Source organism: Rhizophagus irregularis, chromosome 12, assembly GCF_026210795.1.
Source record: "Rhizophagus irregularis chromosome 12, complete sequence".
NCBI classification, from domain to species: Eukaryota; Fungi; Glomeromycota; class Glomeromycetes; order Glomerales; family Glomeraceae; genus Rhizophagus; species Rhizophagus irregularis.
Window position 1 is genome coordinate 3,803,233 of NC_089440.1, and position 26,479 is coordinate 3,829,711.

General features: G+C 37.7%; 2 protein-coding genes across 2 annotated transcripts; both read right to left on the reverse strand.

Annotated features, from left to right (window-relative positions):
• Positions 1-20,709: 20,709 nt before the first annotated feature.
• On the reverse strand, positions 20,710-21,424 carry OCT59_004362 (uncharacterized protein; the record flags this gene model as incomplete). Its single annotated transcript, XM_025316331.2, has 4 exons — positions 20,710-20,920; positions 20,982-20,996; positions 21,071-21,222; positions 21,293-21,424. 4 exons carry the CDS (start codon positions 21,422-21,424, stop codon positions 20,710-20,712), a joined length of 510 nt encoding a protein of 169 aa, XP_025180666.1.
• Positions 21,425-21,554: 130 nt separating this feature from the next.
• OCT59_004363 (uncharacterized protein) lies at positions 21,555-26,190 on the reverse strand (the record flags this gene model as incomplete). The annotated part of the gene is made up of 13 exons (XM_025309223.2): positions 21,555-22,127; positions 22,204-22,356; positions 22,453-22,527; positions 22,613-22,712; positions 22,798-22,969; positions 23,041-23,233; positions 23,315-23,584; positions 23,666-23,977; positions 24,076-24,189; positions 24,264-24,337; positions 24,415-25,306; positions 25,383-25,715; positions 26,092-26,190. The coding sequence occupies 12 exons, from the start codon at positions 26,188-26,190 to the stop codon at positions 22,252-22,254; spliced, it is 2,739 nt and encodes a 912-aa protein (XP_025180667.1). The 3' UTR covers positions 21,555-22,127; positions 22,204-22,251.
• Between the last annotated feature and the right edge of the window lie 289 nt (positions 26,191-26,479).

Here is a 26,479-nt window from a genome sequence, read left to right on the forward strand (position 1 = left end):
TAAAAGTATTAAAAGGACCAAATTCAGGTAAAATATAAGGACAAGTCCATAAATGGTCTAAAGTCTCAAGAGAGGAGTTGCACTGAGGACAGAGCCAACTCGGATCATAAATATGAGGCTTTTGTCTTTGAAGAGTTGAGAGTGTCGGAAGCATATCCAATAAAATCTTGATACGGAAAGCACAAAAATCAGACCGGCCATTTCGATGGGAGAATTGTAGTTGTTTATTATTAAAACAGAATTTGGTACAAGCCCAATCAATATCTGAAATAGAGGAATTAAGATTGAATCTTGGTAGTAAAGCAAGAGTCAAAAGACTCTTGGCGTCAAAAATATCTCCAATGAATTTCTGGATATTCATATCCACAGGGAAAGAATTAAATTGTAAAATACAAGGAGCAAGTAATTCTGATGATGAATGGGAAGGAAGATGCAAATCAGTATGAGCGGCTTTAGCTAAGGCATCCACATGATTATTCAAAAGGTCATCAGCGTGAGCGGGAACCTTGATCAAAGTAACATCCAGATTCTTTTGCGACATAATAGTTCGTATGGAGGACCACAAAAGGTGGTTAGATTCTTTAAGCATTCTGGGAATAAAAGGAGCATCCACATACAAAGACCATAAAGAAAGTAATTGGGCACAATCAGTGGCGACAGTAATCTTTGAATTCCGAGGGAGGGAGTCCAATCCGTGCAATAAAGCGAAAATTTCTGAACGTAAGGCAGAAGGAAAAGTGGAAGGAATGATATTGTAATGAGATTCCAAAATGAATCCATTAGGATCTATAGCAGTCCATGCATAAGTCATCGAAGATATCGGATGACTAGAAGGAGGGAGGAAGGAACCATCAATATACAGTGTAGAAGTCGACGAAGGGAGTTGGATATCAGAAACTCAAGACACTTGATTGTTAATAGGAGGTGATCGAACTAGAGCAAAAAGATGAAATAATAATAAAGATTTGGCATAGCCTAACGAAGCAGAAAGTGAGACCGATCGAGTGTCCGCATGTATATAAGTACGAGGCTTCGTAGGGTAACGGATGAGATTTGATAAAGGCACATAAGAGAAGCACTTTTCAGAGGGACATCATTTAAGCAATGTTTTGGAAGTGGAGGATCGCGGAAGAGCAGAGACACATCATTGGCATGCAATAAAATCAGATAATAAGTCATCGACAGATGACACAAGCCAATGTGAAATAAGAGCTTCATTACGTGGAGCTGGATATGTAGTAATCACACGGCCAACAAGAAAAGAGTTAGTATTACGATTAAAAGAAATAGCCCATTGAGGGTTAAACCAATAATTACGACTAATATCTATAGGAAAAATAGAAGCTACAGTATAGGAATTAGATATTTTAAATTGTGGTAAAACAAAAAAGGAAAAAGAATTAGGAATAACAACTAAATTAAACAAATAAGTAAACCAAGCAGGCACAGATCCTTTGTTCGATACTCGTTTAAGGAAGCAAAGATCTTTCCATGGGAGAAGTCGAGAACCACACGGAGTAATCAATTGAGCAAGAAAACGAGTGCAGAAGTTCTTCTGAACATTATCCATGGAAGTAAATAAATCTTTTGGTAAGATAGACAAGAGTGGTATTGTCGGACGTAGATCTTTCCTCAGATAGAGGTCAGAATGTTAGAGACCACGTGATATTCAATCGGGAAGAAAACAGTAAAGAATTATACAAAGAGTGTGTACGCAGGGAAAGTGTATGAGACCATGGTTCCAAGTCAATAATAGAAGGACAGGCATCACAGTCCAAAAAACCTTGCAAATAAGTAATCATATAATTGGCAAAAATCTTATATGAAGGATGAGAAAAAATTTTCTGCCATGAGGCAACATGTGATAATAAAATTCGGCCAAAAGCTTGCTGAATTGAGAACGGTAACAATGTGAAAAGCGCAGATAGAGGAGTGATGACTGAGGCAAGACCAGCCTTTTGTCGAATGAGGGAAAGCATCGGAGAGACCATGCGATTAGTGGTAGATTCAGCAAATAATGTGATTTGTAGGCGAAATTCTAGTCTCGGAAGCAAGATAATGTTGTAAAGATAAGCCACATGATGTGCCAAAAGTTTTTTTGGACTGAGTAAAGCAGCCATGTCTTTGACCATGGAAGTAGTTTGGTTGTGAACAAAACGAGAAGAAGCTGAAAGATTAAACCAAACACCTAAAAAACGGAAGGATGTAGATAAGGCTAACGCCTTTAAAATAAGGGAAGAATTAAAAATTAAAGGAGAAGGAAAAAGATCAAACTCTATAGTTTGAGAAAATTGTTCAGAAGAAAGAAGGATATATTTTGCTGAATTTGCTTGAGTATTATTTAAAGTATAAAATTCAGCAGTAATGGAAAGGCGATCTTCAATTCCTCGTTTAGATGAAGCAATCAAAGTAGAGTCATCCATAAATGTAATATGTGAAACAGGAAGATTGTGTTGTTCATATTCAATTGGAGAATAATCCAATAGTGCAGAAGATTTCAAAATAAAGGGATCACAAGCTTCTCGATTAAGTGTTGTAAGCAAAGGATCTAAATAAATTACCCATAATAACGGAGAAATAATTTCACCCTGGTCTATACCAATTCTAACTCTGTATCCAGGAGTATCACCATGGCGAGTAATAATTTTATTATTACGTCTTGTAAAAAGGTTAATGATAAATTTAATCAACAAAGACGGTATATGCAGACGGAGTAAAGCCAATCTAAGCATGTTCAAATCGATTGAGTCAAAGGCCTTGGAAATGTCCTGAGAAACAATCCATAATTCTTGGTTATCAGTTTTGTCAAAGCGTCGTTGATGAATAATAGCATCAAGCATCTTAATAGGGATGTCAGTGGAACCGCCGGGCAATCCAGAAAAATTACCACCTTGAAGCACTTGATTATCAGCTAGGATTTTTGAAAGTCGAGTTGTAACGACCTTAATCACACATTTTCGTATAGTTTCCAACAAAGTGATAGGTCGCGTATTCTTTAATTGGGCGTCAAATTCATGAGGCTTTGGTATAGGATAAACAAGCGCTTCACACCAATCAGCAGGAATATCTCCATTAATAAGACAAGCATTAGCTAGAACAAGAGACAAATTAAAAGCTTCGCCAGTTAAATGTTTGAGCATCTCATAAGAGATCTTGGAAGGACCAAAGGCTTTATTATTAGGCATAGAATGGAGAATATTCTTTCATTCATCTTCCAGGATAGGAGACATGACCGAGTCGTATAATGATGAATCAAGATCAGAAAGAGGAGTATATGCTCTTTGCCATCGTGGAGGAAATGTATCCGTAGAAGAATACTGGACCAAAGGAGGAGTAACCACCGATTGGAAGTGTTTAATAGCAGCTTGTTTGATATCCAAAGGATCAGTAAGTAATGTGGGTTTGGAGTCAATAACAACCAAGACTCTATCAAGAACAATAGAACGATGTTCCACTGATAGGGCTGAAGAAATGAAAGAGCCTGAAGACGTAGAGAAATGTTCATCTCTAAGAGCAGTATAATATTCAATGGAATCTACACGATGTTGATGAAATTGCGTAGAAAGATAGGCTGAGACCAAAGCTTTTTGTGAACGCAAGAATTTGACAAAAGTGGGAAGTGGTGTTATACTATAAGAAGGTATAGTATGATCTTTTAAAAGAGATTTAAGAAGAGTTAATTGGGTAGATAAGGAATTAATCATTTGTGAAAGTTGAGCGGAACGACTAGGCCTGGATGTGGTCAATTTAAACAATAATCGATCCAAGAATTTGTTAATAGCAATAAGCATCGTAAGCTCAGGAGGATATTTATGGTGATGGGTATTGGATACATGTTGGAATGGTAGAGAATCAATGGCACCACCAAGAATAGAACGTTTAAGAGCGTGCCAAAATTTGTCCAAAGAAAGAACTGAAAGTGAAGATATGGAAGGATGGTGTGTGGTCAAATACAACTCAAGACGTGAGTTTACTTCATTGGAAAATTTGTCCCAAGTATCTTCTTTTAAATTTTTATAGAGAAAAATAGTGCGTTGTTCGCTTTTTTGTTTTAATCTAGCTTTAGCTAGAGTAGCGAAACAAGAGCTAAAATCAAAGTCCGTTATAAATACACGGTGATCGAGTGAATTGATTATTATTCAACTTAGGACAAGATTCAACGTGAGAGAAAAGACCGGGAGCAGGAAATCCAGGGGATGACCAAATATAATCAAGTCTTGAAGAACCATTTTGATGATAAAAGGTAGGACTAGGACCTGAAATTGAAGAAATATGGGATTGATGATCCGTAAAATATCGAGAAGAAAGTGATCGTAAAATTTTTAAATGATGTTGAGGAAGATGTGAATGTGAAATTTCATCTGCATTAAAATCACTAAGGATGACCACGTGATAGTTATTAGAGCGGGCTTTATCAAGCCATAAATTAAGTTGGGCAAAAATAGCATCACGTTCTTTATAATGAATAGAGTGATAAGGAGGAATGTAAATAGAAATGATAGAAATTTTTGTTTGATGGAAAAAAAGATCTAATTTTAAAAGACGACCTTTCCAAGGATCAATTTTCTGAACATGTTTATGTAAGGGATGGCGAAGTAAAAGACCAACACCATCATGAGGTCGTGAATTAGAAGGGGAAGGAGCCCAATAGGACTTAAAATTATGTTGGAAATGTTCAGTTTGATAAATAAATTTAGCATTAGAAGAAGTAAGACGAGTATCATTTAAAGATAAAACGCCAAAAGAAAAATGAAGAAAATAATTTAACAAATGCAACTGACGAACAGGGGAGCACAAGCCATTAACATTGATATGTCCAAAATTAATAAGAGGGGAAAAGGAAGAAGGAGAGTTATTAGGACTATTAATATTAAGTAGTGCACTATCAGGGGGTGAGATCCCTGTGAAGCATCTGATATAAATTGGTGTTCAATCATTGGAAGGGGAGGGTTTTGAGGGAGAGAAGGAGTCCAATTTTTCCATAATCGAACTAAGTTGGGCAGAAAGATTCTTTTGTGTAGTGGTGACATTAGAAATCTCCAATTGCAAACGGGAAGTATTAGCATCGGGAGCAATAATAGTAGGTCGGGAGTTAGGTAATGGGACATGTCTTCGTGATAAGACGGAGTTAGGATCCAGAGTTGAGAAAGAAGCATCAGGAGAGGTGTCCATGAGAGAAGGAGAAGTTTGGGGAGGAAGATTGAATCCAGAATTCGTGTCTTGGGTTGGGGCATCATCCCATCCATTATTATAAGAATGATATTGATTTTCATGATCATCACGGGGCGGATACAAATCAGAGTCACTAGGGTTGTCATAATTCATCATTGATTCAAGCTCAGATAGCCTATACTCATGGGACGTGATAGTATCATTCATCTAAGAGACAGTTTCCTCTAGAGTACGTAGGGTGTTAGCGATCTCTTTGATCTGTATCTTTAAATCCTCAATAATATGTTGAGGAAGTGTATGGGCAGGATTGTCAGATGGAGAATTAAGTGGTGTAAAACTGACAGAATGAGGTTTGTGTGGAGGTTGAGTAGAACCGGAAGAACTTTCATTGTTCCTGTGATTATTAATATTATTGTTGGTCCAGTTGTTACTACGAGAAGTATTAGGACGAGAAGTGTTAGTATTAATGTTGCTGTTGCCGGAACGGGATGAAGAGGAATTATTATTGCAGGATCTAGAATTGGATCGTGATCTTAAACGGGAATTAAAATTGTCATGTGATTGGCGCGAAACCTGACGGCCACGCTTGGGGCCAGCATTGAAACGTGAATAAAGTTTATTAAGGTGATCATCCACTTTGCGTGTAGGGTAAGGGTTGCATACAGAAGGGGAGCAACCTTGACGTCCGCATACATGACACAAGGTATGAGCTTCGTTGGGAGGATGCCATGTTAAACCTTTGCCTCGGAAAGCCACGGATAATTCTTTAGCAGCCTCAAGGGTATCGAACGAGGAGAAATTTAAATAGACATAAGGTTTGGGCTTGTAAAAGTTGACAGAAAGAGGGACGTTAAGAGCTTTCGCGTTAACTTGGGAAGCGATTTCTAGAAGGTCAGCTTCTTTGATATTTTTTGGAATACCGGTGAGGATAGCGACATGTTCTCTTCAGCTATTACGTTGGGTTTTCGAAAAGGATGCCAGGCAGATACGTAAAGAATTGCCTAGGCAGATAATCGCCCAGATATCATTAAATTGGGCAATTGCATTTGCGGAGAAAAATTGGATATGGCCATTGTAATAATGTTTCTTAGGGGTGAGTTTACACTTAATCACAGTGCCATATCGGGAAAATGCCTGGCGGACTTGCGTCTCGTTTAGGAAGAGTGGAATGTCAGTAACAAACAAAGACTTTGCTTCGTCATTGAGTTTGGCATCTGCAGGGGAATAATAAGTGAAGGCTAAATCGAGAAGATCGGCACGTGGGGAGCTGACACAATCGGTATAATCATGTTGATCATAAAAGAAGACAAGGATCTTTTTATTATCGCCTGATCTATCGCAACGTGCACGGGCGCCATAAGAAGAATATCGGGAGAGTGAACAATCCACTTCGTCACACATGGAGCGATTGGTGGTGAATTTAGCTTTGAACGCGTCAGGCGCGTCGCGTAGATAGGCCGCAGCATGATAACGAGTGGGTGCAGATTTGATAGCGGCAGCATTACCATCAGGGGAGGGTTGACGTTCCAGGATAGAGAAGGCGACAGCTTTGCCTTTACCATCGGTGTTAGAGGGAGCATGGATAGAAGCGTCAACAGTTTCAGCAGGAGTAGTAATATTATGGTAAGAATCACGACTTTGTTGACAGGAAGACAGAAGGAACGGTGGCAGAAAGAAGAGTGGGAGGCCTGGAGGGGGCGAAGGTATATCAACATTCATCGCGTCATCAGAGACAGTACGTGTACGTTTATTAGGTGCGCCAGCGGTACTAGTGGGAGATAAAGGTCGGTCTCCAGAGGGAGTAGAAATAACAGGACGCGGTGGCGGTGGAATATCTGGGTTAATAACAGAAGGAGCTGGAGGTGTAGTCATAGTATAAAGCTCAGAAAAAGGAAAGCAACTGTGTGGAAATATTAGTATTTATGAACGAGCACTTAGAAATTTTCGAACGAAAATTTCAAAAATAAATTTTATTAGTATTTTCAAAAATTCAGGAAAGAGTTGCGATGATCCTCCATATTTGTTGATTATTTTACAAGTGTATTGTACGTTTAGTGGCCACTACTTTCCGCACCCTCTATTGAAGGTTATGGAGGTAGGTCGTTCGTATCCTCGCCATCCTTGAATCACCAGATGTCATCAAGGCCACCTTTTTAACCAAGACAACTTATCCAGCACGTTCATTAATCAGGCATCCCTAGGGCCGAAGCCTTTGGATCGGAAGAACACCACCCTACTCGTCCTTTAATCCATTGCATGATACTGTAATAGGCTCTTATCTCCCTTCACACTCTTACTGTCGCGGAGGACTTTCGTCAGATAACCTTCAAACATCTAGACCCCTTCCATACCACCATATTAGGTACTTAGGTCTCACTCAAAGGGCCATTACAGCCCGCGATTACCCACCACCGATAGTACAGTTGTAATCCCCAAGTGGTATACTTTGTAGTGACCACCTGGACAGTAAGCTTGTAGGTGTTACCCAGGATCATCCCTTATGGTGGGTATCAACCACCAGGAATCACCAACCAGGGCCCATCAGAGAAGGGAATCGAACCCAATCACCAAGTTATCTGTCTGTGCACGAACACCTTGGTTGGTCTAAGACCTAACAGAAGATCAAACTACCACTAAGACATTGCACCCTCAGCTTTACCATCTAGGACGACCATCTAGCCATTACTGACCCCAAGTGGTATCGTGGAGTGACCACCCGGACAGGAAGTCCCCCAAGGTATAGTAGTGACCTCAAGGACAGGACTGCGCACATACCAATGGCCTCATAGGGAACGTTAGAAGGACACCATGACCCTTAGTTGAAATGTGCGACCTAACCGTACACACTAATTCACCATGATGCAGTCCAACTATACTAATCCCTGTACCTTCACGCTATTGGTTGTAGCGTCCGCAGTAAAATTCTTTTTATTTCCGTGGTCATGAAAATCGAACCTGCGACCTCCACGCATCTCAGCTTAATGAAGGTCTCAGTGACTAACCACTGAGATAGGGTGACCAACCCATATATTTGTTGATTATTTTACAAGTGTTTTGTAAGTTTAGTGGCCACTACTTTCCGCACCCTCTATTGAAGGCTATGGAGGTAGGTCGTTCATTGCATCATCCTCACTAAGCCATGATGTAACCATCTTCGCCACCTTTTTAACAGGGACAATTCAACACCCCAACCGAAACGCAAGGACTTATCCCAGGGACCCGAAGGCCTTCGAATCTGCTGAACACCACCCTACTCGTCCTTTAATCCGTTGCATGATACTGTAATGGCTACTATTATAACCCCTCACCACTACTACTGTCACAGAGGACTTTCGTCAGATAACCTTCAAACATCTGACACCCTTCCATACCACCATATTAGGTAACAGGTCTCACTCAAAGGCCACTACAGCCCGCGATTACCCACCACCGATAGTACAGTTGTAATCTCCAAGTGGTATACTTTGTAGTGACCACCTGGACAGTAAGCTTGTAGGTGTTACCCAGGATCATCCCTTATGGTGGGTATCAACCACCAGGAATCACCAACCAGGGCCCATTAGAGAATTGAATTGAACCCAATCACCAAGCTATCTGTCGCGCACGAACACCTTGGTTGGATCATGGACGCAACAGAAGGTCAAACTACCAGCTAAGACATTGCACCCTCAGCTTTACCATCTAGGACGACCATCTAGCCATTACTGACCCCAAGCGGTATCGTAGAGCGACCATCCGACAGGAAGTCCCCCCTAGGATAAGTAGCGACCCTCGCCACAAGGGACTGCGCACATGCCAATGGCCCCCCTTCAGTGAACGTTCGAAGGATACACGGACCCCTTAGTTGAAATGTGCGGCCACACTAATTCACCATGATGCAGTCCAACTACACTAATCCCTGTACCTTCACGCTATTGGTTGTAGCGTCCGCAGTAAAATTCTTTTATTTCCACGGTCAGTGGAAATCGAACCTGCGACCTCACCATACTAGGCTTAATGAAGGTGCTCAGTGACTAACCACTGAGATAGGGTGACCAACCCATATATTTGTTGATTATTTTTACAAGTGTTTTGTAAGTTTAGTGGCGCTACTTTCCGCACCCTCTATTGAAGGCTATGGAGGTAGGTCGTTCATTGCATCATCCTTACTAAGCCATGATGTAACCATCCCTGCCACCTTTTAACAGAGACAATTCAACATCACAACCAGAACGCAAGGACTTATCCCAGGGACCCGAAGGCCTTCGAATCTGCTGAACACCACCCTACTCGTCCTTTAATCCGTTGCATGATACTGTAATGGCTACTATTATAAACCCCTCACCACTACTACTGTCACAGAGGGCTTTCACCATGATAACTTTCAAACATCTAGACCCCTTCCATACCACCATATTAGGTACTGGGTCTCACTCCAAGGCCACTACAGCCCGTGATTACCCACCACCGATAGTACAGTTGTAATCCCCAAGTGGTATACTTTGTAGCCGACCACCTGAACAGTGTGTTTCGTAGGCGCTACAGATCATCCCTTACATGGGTATCAACCACCAGGAATCACCAACCAGGGCCCATCAGAGAAGGGAATCGAACCCAATCACCAAGCTATCTGTCTGTGCACGAACACTGTGGTTGGTCTAAGACCTAACAGAAGGTCAAACTACCACTAAGACATTGCACCCTCAGCTTTACCATCTAGGACGACCATCTAGCCATTACTGACTCCAAGCGGTATCGTGGAGTGACCACCTGGACAGGAAGTCCCCCCACCCCCCAGGTATAGTAGTGACCTCAAGGACAGGACTGCGCACATACCAATGGCCTCATAGGAAACGTTAGAAGGACACCATGACCCTGGTTGAAATGTGCGGCCTAACCGTACACACTAATTCACCATGATGCAGTCCAACTACACTAATCCCTGTACCTTCACGCTATTGGTTGTAGCGTCCGCAGTAAAATTCTTTTTATTTCCATGGTCATGGAAATCGAACCTGCGACCTCACCATACTCAGGCTTAATGAAGGTCTCAGTGACTAACCACTGAGATAGGGTGACCAACCCATATATTTGTTGATTATTTTTACAAGTGTTTTGTAAGTTTAGTGGCCACTACTTTCCGCACCCTCTATTGAAGGCTATGGAGGTAGGTCGTTCATTGCATCATCCTTACTAAGCCATGATGTAACCATCCCTGCCACCTTTTAACAGAGACAATTCAACACCACAACCAGAACGCAAGGACTTATCCCCGGGACCCGAAGGCCTTCGAATCTGCGAACACCACCCTACTTGTCCTTTAATCCGTTGCATGATACTGTAATGGCTACTATTATAAACCCCTCACCACTACTACTGTCATAGAGGACTTTCGCCAGATAACTTTCAAACATCTAGACCCCTTCCATACCACCATATTATAGCATGGTGCCTCACCTGCCATCACTACATGCGTGACACCCATCACCGATAGTACAGTTGTAATCCCCAAGTGGTATACTTTGTAGTGACCACCTGAACAGTAAGCTTGTAGGTGTTACCCAGATCATCCCTTATGGTGGGTATCAACCACCAGGAATCACCAAACTGCCGCCCACAGTATGGGAATCGAACCTAATCACCAAGCTATCTGTCTGCGCACGAACACTGTGGTTGGTCTAAGACCTAACAGAAGGTCAAACTACCACTAAGACATTGCACCCTCAGCTTTACCATCTAGGACGACCATCTAGCCATTACTGACCCCCAGCGGTATCGTGGAGTGACCACCCGGACAGGAAGTCCCCCAAGGTATAGTAGTGACCTCGAGACAGGACTGCGCACATACCAATGGCCCCTCATAGGAAACGTTAGAAGGACACCATGACCCTTAGTTGAAATGTGCGACCTAACCGTACGCACTAATTCACCGTGATGCAGTCCAACCACACTAATCCCTGTACCTTCACGCTATTGGTTGTAGCGTCCGCAGTAAAATTCTTTTTATTTCCGTGGTCATGGGAATCGAACCTGCGACCTCACCATACTCAGGCTTAATGAGGGTCTCAGTGACTAACCACTAAGATAGGGTGACCAACCCATATATTTGTTGATTATGAGCAAACAGTCTTATGACTTTATCTTTTATTATTAAATTTAAACGAAAAGTACAATAAACAGATCGAACAATATTACAAATATCAAATATAGAAAATAAACATAAAAAATAAAAAGAACTAGCTTCACGATTCATACAAGTAAAGAAATCTAAACAAAATAAAATTAAGTAAAGAAAAACTAAACTATTACAGAAACGCATACCCCATCTTTACCCGAAGGCCAGTGTGAGTCAACTATCCAGCATGTCCTAAGATCCAATCCGTTACCAAAAAGAAATCCTAAGTAGAGGCTGAACTGTTAAGCGGCGCCAAAAATCCAAATGCGAAATCCAAGATCCCCCACGGATTATAGAAGAGGAAACCCAAGAAACCCAGGAATCCAAGGAAGCTGTCGCCAAGGAAGGTGTCGAAGAGTCAAGAGGAATGTTAGAGGAAAGTCGAAGAATAGAAGAAGGCCCAAGAGCTGACGATTTCATTTTTTTTGTAATGCCTTGAGCTAATTCCCAATGATGAAAGAAAATGGATCGGCACAACCAGATTTGAACATAAAGGTCAAAATGAAAGTCATGCAAAGGTGTATCCAAGATAGACCATATGGTAGGTGAAGAAAAATAAGTTCCAAGAAATTCTGTCAAAGATTTCGGTATAAGTCCTCTTGTGAGTCGCAGGCAGGAAATTGAAGGAGGGTCACAATCCCAACAATTAAGAGCCATAAATTCAGCAGCAAAAGAGTCCGGTAAAGGGATTAAAGATGACGCGGAAAGGAAATTATCAAGATAAGTAGTCCGAAGAGCCAATAGTAATGTTTTAAAAGTTTGTAAAGGGCTAAATTCCGGTAAAATATAAGGACAAGTCCACAAGTGGTCTAAAGTCTCGGGAAAGGAATTACATTGAGGACAAAGCCAACTTGGATTATAAAGATGAGGCTTTCGTCTCGAAGAGTTGTAAGCGTTGGAAGCATATCAAAAGTAGGCGATACGGAAACCACAAAACTCAGAACGGCCATTCCGATGAGAGACAAAATGCTTATTGTTATTGAGACAAAATTTGGTGCAAGCCCAGTCAATATCAGAAGTTGAAGAATAGGAATTAAATCTTGGTAAGACAGCAAGAGTTAAAAGACTTTTGGCGTCAAAAATATTTCTAATAAATTTCCGGATATTCATATCCACAGGTAAGGAATTAAATTGTAAAATGCAAGGAGCCATCAAATCCAATGGTGGGCAAGAAGAAAGATGTGAGTCAGTATGAGCGGCTTTGGCTAATGCATCCACATGATTATTCAAGAGGTCGTCAGCATGAGCAGGAACCTTGATCAAGGTAACATCCAGATTCTTTTGCAACATAATAGTGCGTATGGAGGACCACAAAAGGTGGTTGGATTCTTTAAGCATTCTGGGAATAAAAGGAGCATCCACATATAAAGACCATAAAGAAAGTAATTGAGCACAATCAGTGGCAACAGTAATCTTTGAATTCCGAGGAAGGGAGTCCAATCCGTGCAATAAAGCAAAAACTTCTGAACGTAAAGCAGAAGGAAAAATGGAAAAGATGATATTATAATGGGATTCCAAAATAAATCCATCAGGATCTATAGCAGTCCATGCATAAGCCATCGAGGATACCGGATGACTAGGAGGAGAAAGGAAGGAACCATCAATATAAAGGGTAAACACCGAAGAAGGAAGTTGGATACATCAAATCCTAAGCACTAGTTCATTCGTAGGAGGTAAGCGAACCGGAGCAAAAAGATGAAATAGTAAAAGAGATTTGGCATAGCCTAACGAGGCAGAAAGTGAAACTGAACGAGTATCCGCATGTATATAAGTACGAGATTTCGTAGGATAACGGATCAAACTTGATAACAGAACATAAGAGAAACATCCTTCAGAGGGACATCGTTTAATCAAAGTCTTAGAGGTAGAGGATCGCGGAATAGCAGAGGCACAGCCTTGGCATGCAGTAAATTCAGAAAGTAAATCATCAACCGATGACGCAATCCAATGTGAAATAAGAGCTTCATTACGTGGAGCAGGATAGGTAGTAATCACACGGCCAACGAGGAAAGAGTTAGTATTGCGATTAAAAGAAATAGCCCATTGAGGGTTAAACCAATAATTTCGACTAATATCTATAAAAGAAATAGAAGCTACGGTATGAGAACTAGGAATTCTAAATTGTTGTAAAATAAAAAAGGAAGGTGAATTAGGAATAACAATAAGATTAAACAAATAATTAAACCAAGCGAGGCACAGATCCTTTGTTTGATACTCGTTTAAGAAAGCGTAAATCTTTCCATGAGAGAAGTCGAGAGCCACACGGTGTAATCAATTGAGCAAGAAATTGAGTGCAGAAATTTATCCGAACATTTTTCATGGAAGTAAATAAATCTTTTGGTAAAATAGACCAGAGTGGAATCGCCGGACGTAAATCTTTCCTCGGAGGTCGGAACAGTAAAGACCACGTGATATTTAAACGAAGAGAACAATAAAGAATTAAATAAAGAATGTGTTCGCAAAGAAAAGGTGTGGGACCATGGTTCCAGGTCAATAGTAGAGGGGCAGACATCGCAGTCCAAAAAACCTTGGAGATAAGTAATCATATAATTAGCAAAGAGCTTATATGAAGGGTGAGAAAAAATTTTCTGCCGTGAAGCCACATGAGATGATAGAAATCGACCAAACGCTTGTTGAATAGAAAAAGGCAACAGTGTGAAGAGTGTGGAAAGAGGGGTGACTGAGGCCAAACCAGCCTTCTGACGAATAAGAGAAAGCATTGGAGAAACCATGCGATTAATGGTGGATTCTGCAAATAATGTGGTTTGTAGGCGAAATTCAAGCCTCGGAAGTAGGACAACATTATAAAGATAAGCTATATGTTGTGCTAAAAGCTTTTTAGGACTGAGTAGAGCGGCCATGTCTTTGACCATGGAAACAGTTTGGTTATGAACAAAACGAGAAGAAGCCGAAAGATTAAACCAAACACCTAAAAACCGAAAAGATGTAGATAAGGCTAACGCTTTTAAAGTAAGGGTATGAATCGTATTTAAAGAAGATGGAAATAGATCAAATACAATAGTGTGAGAAAATTGTTCAGAAGAAAGAAGGATATATTTTGCTGAATTTGCTTGAGTATTATTTAAGGTGTAAAATTCAGCAGTAATGGAAAGGCGATCCTCAATTCCTTGTTTAGATGAAGCAATCAAAGTAGAGTCATCCATAAATGTAATATGTGAAACAGGAAGATTATGTTGTTCATATTCAATTGGAGAATAATCCAATAATGCAGAAGATTTCAAAATAAAGGGATCACAAGCTTCTCGATTAAGTGTGGTAAGTAATGGATCCAAGTATATAACCCATAATAGTGGAGAGATGATTTCACCTTGGTCAATACCAATTCTAACTCTATATCCAGAAGTATCACCATAATGTGTAATAATTTTATTATTACGCCTTGTAAAAAGGTTAATGATAAATTTGATCAATAAAGACGGAATATGCAGACGGATTAAAGCCAGTCTAAGCATGTTCAAATCAATTGAGTCAAAGGCCTTAGAAATGTCCGAGAAACAACCCATAGTTCTTGGTCATCGCTTTTATCAAAGCGTCGTTGATGAATAATAGCATCAAGCATCTTAATAGGAATGTCGGTGGAGCCGCCTGGTAATCCAGCAAAATTACCACCTTGGAGCACTTGATTGTCAGCCAGGATTTTTGATAGTCGAGTTGTAACGACCTTAACCACACATTTTCGTACTGTTTCCAATAGAGTGATAGGTCGCGTATTCTTCAATTGGGCGTCAAATTCATGAGGCTTTGGAATGGGATAAACAAGCGCTTCACACCAATCGGCAGGAATATCTCCATGAATGAGACAAGCATTGGCTAATACAAGGGACAAATTGAAAGTTTCTCCAGTTAAATGTTTGAGCATCTCATAAGAGATCTTGGAAGGACCAGAGGCTTTATTATTAGGCATAGAATTAAGAGTGTTTTTCCATTCATCGGCCAGAATAGGAGACATAACCAAGTTATATAAGGACGAATCAATATCTGGAAGAGGAGTATAAGCTCGTTGCCATCGTGGAGGAAATGAATCCGTAGAAGAATACTGGACCAAAGGAGGAGTGACAACCGATTGGAAGTGTTTAATAGCAGCTTGTTTGATATCTGAAGGATCAGTAAGTAATGTGGGTTTGGAGTCAATGACAACCAAAACTCTATCAAGGACAATAGAACGATGTTCTACTGATAGGGCTGAAGAAATAAAAGAGCCCGGGGATGTAGAGAAATGTTCATCTCTAAGAGCAGTATAATATTCAATGGAATCTACACGATGCTGATGAAATTGCGTGGAAAGATAAGCTGAGACCAAAGCTTTTTGTGAACGTAAAAATTTGACAAAAGTTGGAAGCGGTGTTGTACTATAAGAAGGTATAGTATAATCTGTTAAAAGAGACTTAAGGAGGATTAATTGGGTTGGTAAAGAATTAATCATTTGTAAAATTTGAGCAGGACGACCAGGCCGAGATGTGGTCAATTTAAACAATAATCTATCCAAGAATTTGTTGATAGCAATAAGCATGGTAAGCTCGGGAGGATATTTATGGTGATGAGTGTTGGATACATGTTGGAATGGTAAAGAATCAATGGCACCACCAAGAATAGAACGTTTAAGAGCGTGCCAAAGTTTGTCCAATGAAAGAGCTGAAAGTGAAGATACTGAAGGGTGGTGTGTGGTCAAATATAACTCAAGACGTGAGTTAACTTCATTGGAAAATTTATCCCAAGTGTCATCTTTCAAATTTTTGTAAAGAAAGATGGTGCGTTGTTCGCTTTTCTGCTTTAATCGAGCTTTAGATAAAATAGCGAAACATGAGCTAAAATCAAAGGCCGTTATAAGTGCACGGTGATCAGTAAATTGATTATCATTCAGCTTAGGACAAGTTTCAACTTGAGAAAAAAGACCAGGAGCAGGGAATCCAGGGGATGACCAGATATAATCAAGTCTTGAAGAACCATTCTGGTGATAAAAGGTAGGACTAGGACCTGAAGTTGATGAAATATGGGATTGATGATCCGTGAAATATCGAGAAGAAAGTGATCGTAAAATTTTTAAATGATGTTGAGGAAGATGTGAATGTGAAATTTCATCTGCATTAAAATCACCAAGGATGACTACGTGATAGTTATTAGAACGGGCTTTATCAAGCCATAAATTAAGTTGTGCAAAAATAGCATCTCGTTCTTTATAATGAATAGAATGATAAGGAGGAATATAAATAGAGATAATAGAAATTTTTGTCTGATGAAAGAAAAGATCTAATTTTAAAAGACGACCTTTCCAGGGATCAATCTTCTGAACATGTTTATGTAAAGGATGACGAAGTAAGAGACCAACACCATCATGTGGTCGGGAATTAGAAGGGGAAGGAGCCCAATAGGACTTAAAATTATATAAGGAATGTTCATTTTGATAAATAAATTTAGCACCAGAAGAAGTAAGGCGAGTATCGTTTAAAGATAAAACGCCAAAGGAAGAATGCAAAAAATAATTTAACAAATGCAATTGTCGGACGGGGGAACACAAACCATTAACATTGATTTGTCCAAAATTAATAAGAGGAGAAGAAAAAGAAGGAGAAGAAAATTTATTAGAACTATTATTATTAAGTATCGCACTATTAGGGGGTGAAATCCCTGTAATACACCCGATACAGATTGGTGTTCAATCATTGGAAGGGGAGGGTTTTGAGGGAGAGAAGGAGTCCAATTTTTCCATAATCGAACCAAGTTGGGCAGAAAGATTCTTTTGTGTATTGGTGACATTAAAAATTTCCGATTGCAAACGAAGTGTCAGCGCCGGGGGCAACATTAGTAGGTCGGGAGATAGGTAAAGGGACGTGTCTTCTTGATAGAACAGAGTTAGGATCCAGAGCTGAGAAGGAAGCATCAGGGGAAACGTCCATAAGAGAAGAAGAGGTATTGGGAGGAAGATTGAATCCAGAATTCATGACTCGGGTTGGAGCATCATCCCATCCATTATTATAAGAATGAGTATAATTTTCATGATCATCCTGAGGCGAATGCAATTCGGTAGTTCGCCAGGGCGTCGCATAATTCATCATTGATTCCAGCTCAGATAGTCTATATTCATGAGCCGTAATAGTGTCATTCATCCAAGAGACTGTTTCCTCTAGAGTGTGGAGGGTGGTAGCGATCTCTTTGATTTGCGCCTTTAATTCATCAACAACATGTTGAGGAAGCGTAGGGGCAGGATTGTCAGATGAAGAAGTAGGGTGTATAGAACTGATAGGATGAGGTCTGTGTGGAGGTTGGGCAGAACCAGAAGAATTATCATTGTCCTTGGAATTATTATTATTATTGTTGGTTCTGTTATTACTTCGTGAAGTGTTGGGACGAGAAGTGTTATTAATATTGTTGTTGTTGTCGGAACGGAATGAAGAGGAATTATTATAGCGGGATCTAGAGTTGGAACGCGATCTTGAACGGGAATTGGAATTGTCACGTGATTGGCGCGAATCCTGACGACCACGTTTAGGTCCAGCATTGAAACGAGAATAAAGCTTGTTGAGGCGATCGTCCACTTTCCGTGCGGGACGAGGATTGCATACAGAGGGAGAACATCCAGGACGCCCACAAACATGGCATAAAGTTTGTGCTTCATTGGGAGGATGCCATGTTAATCCTTTGCCGCGGAAAGCCACAGTCATTTCTTTGGCAGCTTCAAGAGATTCGAACGAGGAGAAATTCAAATACACATAGGGTTTAGGCTTGTATGAGCTGATAGACAAAGGAACGTTAAGAGCCTTAGCGTTAACTTGCGTAGCAATTTCTATCAGATCAGCTTCTTTAATATTTTTGGGGATGCCGGCAAGGATAGCAACATGTTCTCTGCGGCTATCGCGTTGGGATTTCGAATAAGATGCCGGGCAGACGCGTAAAGAATTACCAAGGCAAATGATCGCCCAAATATCATGAAATTGGGTAATTGCGTCCGCGGAGGAAAACTGGATATGTCCATTGTAGTAATGCTTACGAGGAGTAAGTTTGCACTTGATTACAGTGCCATATCGGGAAAAGGCCTGACGGACTTGAGTCTCGGTAAGGAAAAGTGGGATATCAGTAACGAAACAAAGAAGCTTCGTCAATTGAGTTTGGCATCTGCAGGGGAATAATGAATAAAGGCTAAATTGAGAAGATCAACACGTGGTGAACTGACACAATCGGTATAATCGTGTTGATCATTAAAGAAGACAAGGATTTTTTTATTATCGCCTGATCCATCGCAGCGTGCACGGGCGCCATAAGAGGAATAGCGGGAGAGTGAGCAATCCACCTTGTCACACGTGGAGCGATTGGTGGTGAATTTAGTTGTGAACGCGTCAGGCGCGTCGCGTAAATATGCCGCAGCATAATAACGAGAAGGAGCAGATTTAATAGCGGCAGCATTACCATCGGGAGATGGTCGCCGTTCAGGGACATCAAAGGCGACAGCTTTGCCTTTACCACTGGTGGTGTTAGAGGGAGCATGGATAGAAGCGTCAACAGTTTCAACAGGAGTGGTAGTATTTTGAGGAGATGTAAGCACTTGGATTTTGTTGATAGGAAGACCTGAGGGAGCGGTAGAAATAAGGTTGGGAGCCGAAGCAGAAGGTGAAGTTATATCACATTCGTGGCGTCATCAGAGACAACGCGTGAACGTTTGTTAGGCACGCCAGCGGTAGTCGTGGGAGACAAAGGTCGGTCTCCAGAGGGAGTAGAAGTAATAGGACGCGGTGGCGGTGGAATATCCGGGTTAATAACAGAAGGAGCTGGAGGTGTAGTCATAGTTTAAAGCTCAGTAAAGAGGAAAGCAACTGTGGAAAAATTAGTATTGTGAACGAGCACTTAGAAATTTTCGAACGAAAATTTCAAAAAATAAATTTTATTAGTATTTTCAAAATTTCAGGAAAGAGTTGCGATGATCCTCATATTTGTTGATTATAAAGAGATGTGACTATATAAAAAATTTCTTATATTTGTATATCATAATTCCGGCCAAAAATTAACATAATTTTAGCCAGAATTATACTTAAAACTTTATTATATCGTAACTTCGCCAATATTAATCATAGAGAGATGATCTTACCGCCATTCGATTCGTCTTGATGAGACGGTTCTAATGGTATAAAATACGTCGAAATCCAATCACTAGATTAATTTCCGAAATTAAAAAAATATTAATGGTTTTTGTGTAATAACTCTGTCAATATTGATCCTAGAAAGACGATCTTACTACCATTCGATTCGTCTTGATGAGACGAATCTAATGGTATAAGATACATCGAAATCCAATCACTAGATCAATTTCCGAAATTAAAAAATATTAAATGGTTTTTAAGTAATAACTCCGTCAATGTTGATCACAGAGAGATGAGCTTACCACCATTCGATTCGTCTCGATGAGGCGATTCCAACGAGCTATAAATCGTCTTTTTACAATCACTAGGTACCGAAAACTCTAGCAAAATGTTAAATGGCGCAGTAAACGTAAATCAAGAAATATTATAATGCTGATGTTTAATATTTTGTTGAATAACTCGTCAGCCAGTGATCGGAAAAGGATAAAACTACCACCATTCGATTCGTCTCAGTGAGACGATTCTAACAAGCTATGATACAACTTTGTACGATTATTAGATGCCAAGTTATTTAATATATTCTTTATATAACTGTGATTATAAACGGTTCTTTTTAATATAAGATTTTTGAGGATAGGTGTGATAGTGACTATAGATAGATTGTGACTATATAGGATAGATTTTAATAATAAAGTGTTTTGAACATTCAACTGGTGTGACTATATAGTAGAATGTGACTATAACGAGAGTGACTATAGAGAGAGTTGACTGTAATATTAAATATTAAATATATAATCAGATTAATATTAACCAGTTGAGGGATAATATTAACAGAGTGTGAGATTTAGCAATTTTGTAAAAATATATTTAATGTAAAAAAAAAAAAGCAAAAGTATAAATAAAAATTTAAAAAGTTATTTATTAAATAGAATAAAATATATTAAATAATTTATTAAATAAAAATATCTATTAAAGATAAAATTATTTACAGTATATTTTTTACTTAATAATTTGCTATGATTTAAGGATTTAATATTTTGCCAATTTTTGCCAATTTTTTAATTCTCTAAATTCTCTATTTTTTTTGATCTTTTACATTTTTAGTGCAAACTTATTGTAACACTTTCAAAAGCCATATAGTATGCATATTTTTGCCTGCTTTACAATTTTACTTAATATATCAAGAAGGGTTTAGAATACTGTTTTTGACTTTATATGATATTTATTTTATAAGTATGATAAAAAACAAACCCCTAAATTTAAATATATTTATTATTAAAGAAAAAATTTTTTTTAATATATTAATTTTTTAGATTTTTCTGCTAATCTCTTTTCTAATTCCAAAAAGGCCTTCATTCCAGGATCAATATTATCATTTAATTGTGATTCAGAAGATTCTAAAAGAATATTAGGTAATGGTTTGCCCTCTTTTAATAATCTATTTTTAATATTATTAATTTTATTTTTCCATTCATCAAGTTCTTCTTGGTAAATATCTAAAATGCTAATATTTTAAATTATTAGAATTGTTACCTATTTCATATTTTATTTAAAACAAACTTTACCAATGTGCGCAGCCACTATTAAAAAAAATTATATTAAATTCCTTTTATTTATTTTATTTATTATTTATATAATTATTTTTAATACTTACCTCATACAACAATTATTAGGAAATTCAGGTTTATGAGGTATTACTTCTCCATCAATAGTATATATGGGCTCTTGAACATTAGGTACAGTTCCAATAGCTAAACTGGCTATATCTCCGATTTGTTCAGTTTGTTCATGTGATCCTGATTTGGGCTTTAATTAAGGATTTTTTTTTAATTTTTTAAATTATTTAAATGCAATTAAATACAATTGATTATCGCACCTGTTCTAATATTAAATTCCAATATCCATCGAATTTATTTTTCTTACTCTGCTTATAATTTCTAAGCTGCTTATATTGTCGAAATCCAATAAAGCTAATTTTGGAAGTTGACCGTTTAATTGTACCAAACATTTTTTTTTTAAAAAAAAAAATTTTAATTTTGTGTTAACATGGATTATATACAAATCCAAATGCTTGATTACTAATCACAATTTTACGATGAAAATCTTGAATTATCGGTACTTACCATTGAATAGTTTTTGAATTGTTTTAAATAGTTACAACATTTATTTATAATGAAATTACATTCAATTTATACATAGTAATCCAATACATAGTAATCCAATTGTTAAACTTCGAAATAACACTCAAAGACATTAAAGATTAATAAATAACGAAAATAGAAGTTAATTGTTATAATAGTGATATTATACTTATATAATTATGATGACTATATTAACATGCTTTTTCTTTTTTTTTCTTGTATGCCTTATTTTTTTTCATCGAACCTCTTGCATATTTGCATATACAGTACAAACCTGTAATACAACTTTTTTTTTAATTCTACATGTTTTTTTTTTCAGATTCTTTTTTTCTTTTTTACAACTAATTACATGTTTTTTATCCTCTTTTAATATATAAATGTTAAAAATAAGGTAGTCAAAAAAAAAGAAGATATAAAGGGTTAAAGGGGGGATGAAACCTAAGCCAGTATAATGAAAGATAAAGTTATAGTGAGGTGTAGGGAGGGGAAACTATCTATGTGGTAAAGGTAAAATCAAATATAATAAAATAACTACATACTATTTCAGTATAGAAATTGTTACAGTGTTTGCTAAATTATGTAAATAAAATCATTAGATTCTTACTTAAAAAAAAGTTCGTAGCAATATTTCTAATTAATAAAATACCTGTAAAAACTGACGGAAAAAATTCTTTCGAAAAAGAAAAACTATACCTCAAAGTGCGTATCGTTCAAGGAGTCTTTGCCTTATATGAGGTGGGAAATTACTTGTATATGCTTCCCAGTTTGGGCCCATCATTTGTTTAAAGCCGGTCAGAATCTTCAAGCAAAATTAGTGCACATTAATTAATTATTTAAATAATAAGTAATTAAAAAATTATATCGTAAATAATATTTAAAAGTTGAAATGTCTTACCTTACGGAATATTTCATTTAGCTCTGGGGGTGGGTGCTGCCATTGCACAACAGCATCACAGAAATACAGAAAACTCTATAATATCATAAGTGAAAAAAACAAATTATATTAAAAAATAATTTTTCTCAACATTTAATAAGATTGCTCAAGATAATTTTACCTTTGCGATGCCATTCGGGTTAACCTGAATCATTTCACATAAACCACGAAAAGCAGTATCTTTTTCATCGTTATCTCGAATTCCTCGTAAGGCTTTGCACCTGTCATAAAGAATATAAATATATTAAGGATAAATAAATTTAACAAACAATGTATCAATGTATCGAATATGTTTTTAAACATTACCAGGCTTCGGAGAAAACATCTAAATGTGGAGCGACCAATTGTGGGCAAACTAGTCCTAATCTACCGATGGTAATTCCTGCGTTTTCCAAAAGTGTTCGAGGAGTTGTTTCACTGGTTAAAAGTTGGATCAAACGATCCAACAAAGGAGGAATCCAAGGTTGCATGTCAGCACCTGACAATTATTTAATTGTTCATTAATTATAAATTATTAATATCAAGAATAAATACTTTACTACTACTTACCACATTGCAAAGCAATTTCACCAGCTGCCCATGCAGCGTTGTTGCAAACACTAACATGTTCAGCTCTTGGATCAACCTGGTTAATTAATTCAACCATGAATTGGTTAAGGTAAGGTCTAATGTGTGAAAAGCAAGCGATAGAAAGATCGCCCAGAAGAGCATAGGCCGATTGTCGAACTTCAGCTACAGGATCCTATATTAATGATAATGATATTATCATTTATTAATAAAATAAACAATAATAAATTAACAACAACTATCATTTAATACGTACTCTTAAACAAATACTCAACAAGGGCAATAATTGAGGTTGAGAATTTGCTACAAATTTTTCAACCTCAGGACCCAATCCTTGTGTTAAGCCGCTCAATAAATCTAGAGCAACAATCATAAAATCCTTATCAGGCATGTCCAAAGAGGGATTATTTTGATGCATGTCATATTGTAATAAAGTGTTGTGGATCAGTTTAACACAACGCTCAAATACTGGAGGTGCGTATGGCAAGAAACCTAAACCAAGAGCTGTCGTGACAGATGACAAACACTATATTTATAAATTATAAGTATTAGTTAAAAATGATTAGAATGAAACGAATTGTGAAGTAATATAAAGTTCTTCGCATACCTCGAGCAATGGAAATAAATCCCTATCATCATCTTTTAATAAATGCCATTTTTCAATAAGTGGCGCCATTAATATCTCGATGTATTCTTTCTTATTAAGTGCTGAGCTGACCGAATCGGCAAGAGTACCAATAGCATCATATAGAATAAGTAAATTCTTGTGTTGATATTTAGAGAAAGCATATACAAGATTTCGAAGAATAGGATCTAGAAATGGTATAAGAAGTTCACAAGCTTCTTCTTCAAGAGTAGCGAATGCGCTACAAGCGGCTTCTTGTACACGTTTATTGTTATCAAGAACTTTACGCAAGAGCTTTTATAAATAAAGGCACAATTTAAACTTTCTCCTTTAAATCTTAATCTATATTGGAAAAAAGAACATTAACAAACAATTACGAAAAATAAACTTACCCCCTCCAATAAAGGAACAAAATACTTTTGCCTATCTTGTGGTGGGTTAGGAGGATGGACACACCATCGAGAATAACGACCTAATGTCCAACATGTAATTGAACGAACAAGGGGCTATGTATTTATAAAGAGAATTGGATAAGTTACGTCGGTAATAATTTATAAAATTGAAAGTTTACTTTATCTACCTTTGGATCGTCAAGTGTCTGAATAAGATATGGGACCAAATTTTGTAAATGTGGTTCTACTCCTTCCATGCAACCTTTCAAAAATTTTATGTAATTAAATTTTTTATATAAAGATAAAAATATATATATAATATAAAAATCATTGATCTACCTTCCGATACAGCACCAAGTGCTAAAATACCGCATTCCCGATGTTTCCATTCTTGATGGAATAATTGTTCTCTTAGGAAAGGCAACAAAATTTCTAATAGTTCGTTACCAAAAACAGTTGCAAGCACATCTAATGCAGCTGCCGAACATTTTCTCAGATTCCATTCAGAATAAATATCGTCATCATCCAAATCCTCATCATCTTCTTCCTCCTCCTCTTCCTCACGATTAACATTTGCTGTTGAATCTCCATCACTACCACCAGCACCACCATTAGACTCCGTGCGTTCAAAAGTATGAGTCTTAGCTCTGTGAAAACGAGGTTTAATATCTTGTTCACTATCTGGAACATTAGTATCATCCTCATCTCCCCCAAGGGTTAAAATGTCCATCTCACTATATACCATACATTTTAATAAGACAGGTACAATTCTTGGTAGGAAAGGGCGTAAATGCTCTCGAAGATCTTCTTGTTCAGCAAATGCCAACCAAAATTCACATGCCTCAAGAGCAACTTGTTCATCTTGATCTTGAGTAGAAAACAACATATATTCCACAACATTTGCAATTTCGGGCAAAAGTTTATCTGGTCTTACTTCAAGCAACATTACCAGGGCCTGACATACATTTTTACGGACGTCAGGACTTTCGTCACTGGCTCGTTTAAAAAGAGCCGCCACAAATGCATCAATATGAATGAACAAAGAGTTCGATCTCATAAGAATAAATTGATTTATACAGGATACTGCATATACACGAATTTTAACATGTTGAGAATCGAAGAACGTAATTATCTTTGGGATCATATAATTTAGAGGTCGTGTGCCTTCAATATCTTGGTCAAGTTCACGAGAAGAATCTTCACAAATCTTTTGTAAAGCGCCGAAAGCTCCCTAAATGATTCAAATTAATATATTTAAATTTAATAAAGCACTTTGTAATTAATAGAATAAAAAAAAATACACTAACCTCTACAACATTATAATCTTGAGAATCCAATAACTCCATTAAAGCAGGTAAAACCTGTGGCCAATCTGCTAACCCTCCTCTTGTAACAATTGTAGTAATCACATTTCCAATAATACCTCGTACCATAACATCCTGATCGCCTAACCCTTTAATTGACAAAGCCTTTACATATGCGAGCACATCACGTTGAATTGTTGCGAAATATACACGGATAGTGTTTTTTAAAAGAAGGCCCGCAATCGCACGAGTGGATGGTTCTTCTTGTGGCATTTGGGTGAGAATGTATACAAGATAGTTGGGGTAATCAGGTATTTTATTAAATGAGTCCAATTTCTATAAAATGATATCAAAGTAAAAGATATTTGTTAAAGATTATAAAATTGGGAAGGTAAAAATAATTATCAAATAGAGGTTAAAAAAGATGGCTAAATCATAAAAAATTGACAAAATTTTTCACTTAAATAGTTTGTAAAATTCTTTTATTGCAAGATGGAAAAAGTCTATTTAATAGACCATCAAGTTATAGCTGACATATAGTAAATTAAAAATAAAAAAAGATCTAACACGCGCCAAAATCAAAGTAACCACTAGCTGAAAACTAATAGTAACATAAGGGAATATAACTGAAAATTGCTACGACTTTAGCGCGTCGTCAATTTTAGTTTAGCGAAGTATAATGCATCAAGATCCGATAAAAATGAAAGGATACCTGTTGAATCATGCTATGAATTTCATTATTAGTGGATACTGAATCTTTAAGCAGCTGCAAAAGCTGTGAAAGTCCCTCTGGTGTTGGTGCCCACTCCATGATGCTTTTCAATATAATCTGTTGATGAAAAAAATTATAACGTTACTATGAGGCAAGTTTAAGTTGGATTCTTAAAGAGCTCAACATGCAAAATTGGGAAGAGCACGTGCCTATGCTTAAATATTCCGTAAAGAAACAATTTTTTTACTTTGAGTTTGGCAAGTTTCACTGCAGTTTATTCTTAAAGCCTGTTAGCTTTTAACAAAAAGGAAAGAGTTGCTTTAGTAAAAAGAACTTATGAAGGCTTGTTGAACAGAGTACAGTCAATAATTGGCTGGTTTTATAATCG